General features: G+C 38.5%; 1 protein-coding gene across 1 annotated transcript in view; it reads right to left on the bottom strand.

Annotated features, from left to right (window-relative positions):
• The window catches only part of LOC110111431 (ubiquitin carboxyl-terminal hydrolase 23), a 12,151-nt gene extending 3,881 nt beyond the window's left edge, over window positions 1-8,270 (bottom strand). The window contains exons 1-6 of the mRNA XM_020843320.2: window positions 7,773-8,270; window positions 7,293-7,407; window positions 1,706-1,816; window positions 1,339-1,511; window positions 928-1,254; window positions 699-824 (exon numbers count right to left, since the gene is read on the bottom strand). Coding sequence (XP_020698979.1) covers window positions 699-824; window positions 928-1,254; window positions 1,339-1,511; window positions 1,706-1,816; window positions 7,293-7,407; window positions 7,773-8,069 — 1,149 coding nt within the window. The 5' untranslated portion in view covers window positions 8,070-8,270. The remainder of the gene's footprint in view (window positions 1-698; window positions 825-927; window positions 1,255-1,338; window positions 1,512-1,705; window positions 1,817-7,292; window positions 7,408-7,772) is intronic.
• Window positions 8,271-9,250: the final 980 nt, after the last annotated feature.

Raw genomic sequence — 9,250 nt, 5'->3', positions numbered from 1 at the left:
TTTTGACCCGAAAATTAGCAATTTTTTGGTTGAAAACGGGTCATTCGGGTCGGGTCGGGTTGACCCGGACCCGAAGCGGGTCGGGTTCGGGTCAAGGAAACCGACCCGTTTTTAAAAACGGGTCGGGTTCGGGTTGACCCGAATAGTGCCGGGTCAGCTCGGGTTCGACCCGAACCCGACCCGTGACCCGAAATTGACACCCCTATCAAATCTAATACATCCACTATCCTAATCGGGTCATCTGAAGGCTGCTGTTTTATGTGACCAACCTTTTTAAAAAGACTTACAACAACAACAACAACATCAAGCCTTTATCCCACTACGTGGGGTCGGCAACAAAGACTTACAATGAAAAAAAAAAGACTTACAATGAAATAAAATGATCTTTGACCTTAAAGAATTTCAAAGAGGTTTATATAGAGATTGAAGAATAATTAGAACATGCCAAATGGCACGTCCAACATAATGACTTGCCATGCATTAGGAAGTGTCCAAGCACTAGACTTGCCAAGGACAATCTTGCATGAGAATCCATTTTCCATAAAAATGCTAGTTCGTAGTGGAAAGGCTAAATAGCTTTTAAAACGTTTTAGGTTACTGATGTACATGAAAAGGATTGACCCCTACATCTCTTAAACCAAGGAAGATCTTGGAACTGAATAAACAAAATTATTAACCGCAGCTCTGAAAGTGTGAACCTGGTTATCATCGAGGGAATACCACATGCCAGCTGAGGTCCGAACATAGCAAAAATAGTGACCAGAATAAGTTGTCCATCCAGCATGAACCAAAACACCGTACAGTGTGTATCTGTAATCACCTTCCTGTAATATTGAAAAGTTGAATTAGAAGACACAATAAAACTCAAAGAGGCTAAGGGATCTTTCAAAAAGAAAATTTGTAAGAACTTGAAAAAGATCTACTCACACGTGGGTCACTGATGAATGGATTCAGGTTCAATGTGGGTCCATACACCACCTTCTTGCTAAGTTTTTCTCCATTAATACTTGAATCAAAACGTTTGAGATGAATGGTGAGCACATAAGGAGCCTTGTGAATGGTGAGTTGTTTGAAGGCCTGAACTTTTTCTTCGCAGCGCTGACACTGATATTGTCTCTCCCCACCATCTAGTAATTCCGCGGCAGTGAAATGAGTAAGTGCTTTCCTAAGAGTATCTGCTTTCATTATTTCCAGACTCAAGTCCAAGAAAGGATCAAATTTATTGGAACAATAAGAACACTGCATGCATTTCACCTGCCAACAAAACAACAGCTTTAAGAGAATAAATTATGTTGAGATATCCTTTAAATAGATGTCAGAATTCATATACAAAGTTACCTGACTCCTGAGCTGACCACCAAATATCTTGTGGACTTGACTCTTTTCATATGCACTAGGAGACTCACTAGAGACCCCATAAGGCAAACAGCACTTGTGCATTGATTCAAGCAAGTTAACCATGTATTCATGAGCATCTTCTTGTCTAGAATTCCGAAAATTGCTAGATATGCCTATTCATCTTGTTAAGGGTCCTCAAAGTTGGAAATAAAAATAACAAGAAAAACAATCTAGTAAACAGAAGATAGTAGTTAAGCAAACTCATATCTTCTAAAATATAGTTCATGGCGTGGGAAAAGCACTAGGCAATAACAAAACAGACTAGTTCAAGGGAAGCTTTAACTCAATAATATAATGTACCGGATACGTCTCAAGTTCTTGACAAGATGAAAGGGCCTCAATATTTTCCCAGTTGACTGTAGGGCATCCATGACATGATTCTGAAGAGCACACATAGCGCAGAATCCAGCATTGCGACCTTCAACAATGGCAACTGACGTTAACGATACTAAAACATATACATGGTGATCATGTAGCAATAGTGACATGGTGTAAAAAATTTGCTTCTGCCCTCTAACAAGGAGCTACTATAAAGCTAGATAATGAAATAAACAATAGGTGACTAAAAAAAACAATATCCTTATTATTACTATCTCTGTTTAAAATTGTGCAATCTGTGCAATTTGGCCCAAATACGCCTTGAGGCTTGTGCAATTTTTCCCTTAGCAGAGGCGTACGCCTCAAGCATTGTAAGGCGCGCCTCAAGTGCGCAATTGTGCAATTTTGATTGAGGCGTGCGCCTCAAAGATTGGGTCCAACTCATTTAAGTAAATATGAAAAACCCAAATTCCCTTATACTGGTCCAGCAAATCCCGCATCCTTCCCGTGCCCGTGACCAGCCGCTCCCGATCCCGCAAGGAGCTCCACGCCGATCCCGTCTCCGGCGCTTCTTCCGCCAGCGCCGTTGCTCGCCGGTGAGCCCATTATTTCCGGCCACCCCTCTACATCCTTCCTTGATTAGTTTTTAGAGTTTTTTTTAAGTTTAGGGTAAGCTTTTTCAATTTCTAGAAAAGCTAGGGTTTCAAATTTTTTGATTATTTTTGTTTTAATTTGCTTTTTTTTCCTTTAGAAAATATGGTTAAGGGCAAAGAAAAGTCTATTACGTCATTGCGGAGGGACCCTTCTTGAAAATACAGTGTACAAGTTGACATAGGCGGTGGTGAGAAGACTTATGTATTTAAAATGTACTTTTTGCGAGAAAGTGGTGAAGGGCGGAGTAACCCGCATGAAGGAACACTTATCATGCTCGCATAAGAACGTATCACCGTGTGCAAATGTGTCGGACAAGGTGAAGAATGAAATTATTGCTTACATGAAGAAAAGTACCACGGCAAAACACTTACAACATGAGCAATTTGATGAAAGGGTCGAACATGGTGCTTACTTCGAGAGCGAGAGTATAAAGGGCTCTTCTTCCACTATACATAATAGAGGTGCACGAGGTCCGATGGACCAGTATATGACTAATCCAGGAGAGGATAGAGGACAAGCAGAGATGATGCCTGCGGCTGGTACCATAGAGGGTCGACGTCAGGTTTGCATGGATATTGGCAGATTTTTTTTTTTAGAATGCCATGCCATTTAATGTTGCGACATCGCCGGCCTACTTCAATATGCTATGGTCTGTAGGGTTGTATGGGAGAGGGTTGAAGGTACCTTCCATATACGAGTTGCGAACATGGATTTTGGAGGAGCTGCATAACACAGAGCGGAGCATTGATGAGATTAAACGGACATGGATTGAGACTGGTGTTACCATTATGTCAGATGGATGGTCTGACATGAAGAGCAGGAGCTTGATTAACATCCTTGTCAACAATCCCTACAGCACGGTCTTCTTACGATCAATTGAAGCTTCAGATGAGGTTAAAAATGCTGCATTCATTTTCAATTTACTAGATGGGATTATTGAGGAGATTGGGGAGCAATTGGTTGTTCAGGTGGTGACTGACAATGTCAGTGCATATAAAGCAGCTGATCAGATGTTGATGGAGAAGAGGAAACACCTATATTCGACCCCCATGAGCATCACATTGTATCGATCTCATATTGGAGGAACTTGGTGATTTATCTCAACACAAGAGCGCTCTTTCTAGAGCGAAGAAGATCACAAAGTTCATCTACAATCACTCATGGGTCTTAGCCTTGATGAGAAAGTTTTCAAAGAAAGAAATCATTCGCCCAGCAACCACTAGGTATGTTATTACATTTGTGCGCTGCAAATCATCAATTCCTAATGCAAGTTTATTCTACAAGTTTGCCACATCTTATTTGACACTGCAGAGCCTGTTGGATGTGAGACAACCTCTGAAAGCAATGTTTACATCTGATAATAAGGGGTTGAAGAATGTTGAGGACCCGTTGGTGTGTGATGATGTATCATCTGATAATGAGTGGTTCATAGCAATATTTAAAATTGTGTAAATAAGACTCGAGGCGATTTTTGTCCGTGAGGCGAGGCGTAAGCCTCGAGGCGGTCTGAGGCGTAAGCCTCACGGATGCAAAATTGCGTAAATAAGAATTTAAGGGTTTTAGCAGGTAAATAATAGCAAGATTCAATCATACAATAAAAACATCTAAATGATAAGTAGAATTAGTGCATATTAAAAAAAAAATGCAATAAAAGCATGTTCTAAATGAGCTCGAACTCGAGCTCGAGCTCGAATTCAAGCTCGATTAATAAGCTCGAGCTCGACTCGTTTAAAAAATACCAAGCATGTACCACTCGGTACTGGCTCGGTATCGAGCGGTACATGCTCGGTACCGATCATGTATCGCTCGGTACCGAGCATGTACCGCTCGGTACCGAGCATGTACCGCTCGGTACCGAGCATGTACCGCTCGGTACCGAGCATGTACCGCTCGGTACCGAGCATGTACCGCTCGGTACCGAGCATGTACCGCTCGGTACCGAGCATGTACCGCTCGGTACCGAGCATGTACCGCTCGGTACCGAGCATGTACCGCTCGGTACCGAGCATGTACCGCTCGGTACCGAGCATGTACCGCTCGGTACCGAGCATGTACCGCTCGGTACCGAGCATGTACCGCTCGGTACCAAGCGGTACTGGAAGTTTAAACAGTGGTCGAACAGCTTATACTGATTGGTGCAGTGAATTTTAACCCACCGTGGGACCAGGTTGATGAGGCGTACGCCTCACCTATAATTGCGCAATTGCGCCTTAGAGGCGCGCCTCAGACCCGGTGAGGCGTACGCCTCTGCCAAGAGGAAAATTGCGTAAACCTCGAGGCGTATTTGGGGAAAACTGCACATAGGCGGGCCTCTTGTTGCGCAATTTAAACAGAGGTTCATAGATGACAAGACATATTTGTCATTATCAGACTTACAGCTAGAGAATCTAAGTGTGGATGTCTTGAGGGGTGAAGCATATCAAGTGGGCACATCCACTAGTACCACACCACACACATCCACTAGTTCTTCAACACAACAACCAAATAAAGATATTCCACAACTTCTTATATGTTATTGCATTATATTTATATCAAGTGAGCAATTAACATGATAATGTCCATTCTTATTTAACAAGGAAGAGAAAAGTGAGATACATTAAAGATGATGAAAATATGACTTTCATAGATACAATTGGAGAAGAAGATTTCCTTGAAGAGCTATTTAGTGATGGGATATGATTGGATTTTATATGTTCCTTCTGAATTGTACGTTGGGAAATCTGATAGACTATAATTTATGGTTTTGTACTTTGGAACATGATTTTATTGCATCTTTTTTCTTAATTTTCACTAATTTCACTTGTCATTTAGATGTTTTTTATTGTATGATAGAATCTTGTTATTATTTACCTGCTAAAACTCTTAAATTCTCATTTACGCAATTCTGCGTCAATGAGGCTTACGCCTCACACCGCCTCGAGGCTTATTTACGCAAATTTAAACCTTGATTAATATTAACAATTTAGAAATCTAAAGGTCAATTTCTAGCATAAGATCTTAAATTTCTGCAATGGATAGTTCCTCTGCTCAGTTTGAATGATTTTAGAACATGAAATAATTTATATTCAAACAAATTCACTTGATGCATGACTCTACTTAGCTTCAAGCTAAGTGATGGTCAAAGTTTACATGAAAGTTTGCTGTTCTGCATTTATTTACTTGATAAAAATTCAGCATTGTCCAATCTAACATATTTTGCACCATAGTTCACGCCATGTATTTTTATCGCAAAATAATATTACCAAAATAAAATATTGACATATTCGAGCTGTCACACCAACTACTCCTGTCAAATCAACAAAGTGCATTGTCATTTCCATTAAAAATGAATGTAAAATGCTTCTCGACTCGTAATGAATAAAGCACATGAAGCATTCAAAGTTCTAGGGGCAACCACATCCAATTGCAATATTTGTGGCAAAAAAACTCAATAATCAGTAATATTAACAATTTTTCTGATACTTGATAGAGGATTGTCACGAGGATAGGATAACAACTCCCAATCCAAGGTAGATGAGTGAGTCATGGGCCTTTATTCCACTTTCATTGGCAACTAAGTCATGGGTCACCTCAATTATATGAGTTAAACTAGGAGTGAATCTAAGTTGATGAAAGTGGTGGCAATTAATTGCACCCCATATATAAAATTTATCCAAAAAAAAAAAAGTAGTCACATAATCTATGGTAACTGACTGCTTAAAATCTCTCTTGTTATCCATCTTTTCATCTATTATTATTTGTTCAAAACATGATTGATTTTTGTCATGTCTACTAAAATATAATGTTTTTATTTTACATGAAATTTCCATTTTTTTGTGTGGCTCTCATGATCCTTAATATATTGTCATTAGTTTTTGGTGGGAGTCAAAGCCTTTTCAATTGAATTGGACTTGAATGTTATCACATTCAATTGTCATTTTTCATCAAAGTCTTGGCATGTACACACTATATTCCCCTTCACCGAGGTTAGGCAAACCCACCACCATTTTTAGAACTTAGTTGAAATCCATCCTATATTTAAAAAGGTGTGGAAATAACAAAATCATCTCCTATCCAATAAATAACTAGGCTTAAACTACACCAAAAACAAGACCCAACTCAAAAGAACATTTATAAGCTACGTTTTTGTTTATCTATAGACCACTGATTATGCACGTAAACCAATGAGAAATATGATATCATTCTTCATTGAAGATACCTAAAGTATGTGCAATTACATTACAACTATATATACATAGATAAATCAATATGCACCACAAGATAAACTACTATCCTTTTAGAAGATAGAATATATTCTCCTTATACAATTTCACCATTCATCATGAATTTTGATTGGCTAAGATTGAAATTAGCGAAAAGTCAAAAAAGCACTTTAAGTCTTAGCCACTCAAACTTTTTGATGTAAGGTTAAAGATTTGTGAGGACAAATGAATACCTTCTAAATGGATAGTAAACCAACTTTCTATGCCACATTCTTATTATATGCTCCTCAAAATGCTTACCATATTAAGTTCAGGATGTAACACACACTAATACAACATATTAACGATTGAATTCTCTAGCCTCTCCCCACCAGCAATTCAAGGTATGTACACATTAGCTATTGCTTGATTTCATAGTTCATTGAAAATTGAAAGAATGGCTACACACGTAAGTACACCGTTTTTCTTTTCATCAAAAGCTCCTACACAGTATGTGCATTAATAAAAATACAGAAAACTAAGCTGATCAAACACTTACAATTACTAAATGCAGGGTTTAACGTTGAATTCATGCCAATAAGAAGCTTAGCTCCCCAAAGTTTTTGCTTTGAACAAAAATTTATACCGGATAACGATACATATTTTGCAAAAATTAATATACAGTGTTACAGCCCCTATGTCAAAATAATACTAACCAAAAAAGGGGAATCAGAAACTTACAATTAGATTTGTGCTTCCCACTCTGCAAATATGCTGCAAAAGGTTCCGTATAAGTTAAGCACTGCAGAACTGAATTAAGATAGCACGTGTTTCCCATGTTTTCCAACCCTGCGCCCTGCAAAAACATCATCTTATTTTCATCTATAAGCATTTTATACTCTAAGCATGAAAAAATAAGACTCCGTCGATGAACAGTCCAAATCACAACACGAAAGGAAACCAAAGTCCTCCAAAGAATGGAAACCGCATAACATAAAGAAAACTTAAAAAATCACTTCACATTTGTTTATGAAGATATAACTAGTTAAACATCAAAACCATCAGTTACAAAACCCACGCGCTTGACTAATTAACTTCCCCAAAAGCAGCAAAAGAGTAAAAAAGACGGATGAAGACTAATCAAGCTCCTCCATTTCCAAAACTAAATATAAAATTGGCAGCAGGAGACAAAAGCCAGACAAAAAACCCAATCCAACTCACGATTTTCTGGAATCTGATTCTGAAGCTGAATTCCGGATCAAAACCATGCTCATAAAACTCCCCTAACACCGATCTCTTGGCATTCGTCACTTCTACAACTCCCACGCCGCCACCCGACGCGCCTGCGCCCGCGCCCGAGGTCGAGCTCCCGGGTTTTAGGTTTTCGAGACGAAACTCTCCTAAAGAGGCCGGGACTACATTATACGGTCTTTTCGCCAGGTAGATCTCATTCTCACGCTGCATCTCCATTTGCGCCTCCACAGTCGATTGCACCGCCTCCTCCGCTACCGCTATCATCGCGATCGATCCACAGCCAAGACGATGATTTCACAAAATCCTTTGAAGGATGATGATACTTGAATATAGAGAATGGGATAGAAGAGCAGAGCGATACTTTGTCAGGGTTTAGGAGCCGGCGGCGGCGTCGCCTTCACGCTTCTGTTGCCTCGCTCTCCGCTCTCTCCCCTTATTTCTTTACCCTCACATGTCCAATAGGGTTTTGTTAGGGATATAATTGGCAATATATACTATATAGGGTTTTGTAGTTTTTTTTTTTTGCTTTTTAATGACCAACAATAATTCATAAAATATATAATTTTAGATATTCAATATTTTTTCTTTAGTTTATTAAAAAAATTATATTTCAAAATTTTTACTTAATATTATATTATTCTTTCATGAATGCATGGACATGCCCTTTATTTTATTTTTAATTTTTTATTAAAATAAAAACATTGCTAGCTACAAATATATTTTTTAAGTTTTCAAATGAAAATAAATTATATTATGATCATATAGTTAATTTTTTTTAAAATAATTAATAAAAGTATAGTTAATGAAAATAATAAACCAGCTATATACATTTGTTCGAAAGGTGTCATGACATATTGATTGACTCATTACTATAATAATATGAGTGATTGAAGGTATTCTTAGACTGATCAAGATAATGGGTTATTCCAGTTCGATATCGTCAAGAATTCTTGACTATTACATATGAAGAGATTTATCTTTGTTGCGGGCTACAATGTATGTGGCGATAGAGTTATAAATTTTCGTCTTAGCGTTGTAAGGATATCCATCACATAAATAGAAAAAAAAAAACGAACACCATAATTTTTATGTGGAAAATCATGGAAGAGGGAAAAATCACGGGATCACGCCCAGTTAAAATGATTCTACTAGTGCTTGGTTAAATTATAAGTGGCTGACTCTTCCCTAAAATTGAGGACGATCAGACTACAACAATTAATAATTGAGTTGAAATCCAGCTACAAACAAATATCATAAATCCGACGATGTTTGGTGGTCGGGAAAAAATCACTTCAATTGACGGTCAGGCAGAAGTCTAGCGTTAGTCGGCGGTCTTGCAGAAGTTTGTCATCAGGCATAAATCCTTCGTCAATCGGCTGTCGGGTGAGTCTGGTGGTGGTTGAGGAGGGGTCTAGTGGCAAGAGAACTTAAGTTCCTCTTTTTTA

This window comes from Dendrobium catenatum, unplaced genomic scaffold, assembly GCF_001605985.2.
Source record: "Dendrobium catenatum unplaced genomic scaffold, ASM160598v2 fragScaff_scaffold_1414, whole genome shotgun sequence".
Taxonomy (NCBI): Eukaryota; Viridiplantae; Streptophyta; class Magnoliopsida; order Asparagales; family Orchidaceae; genus Dendrobium; species Dendrobium catenatum.
Note: the sequence above shows the minus strand (reverse complement) of the source record. Positions and strands in the feature narration are given on the sequence as shown.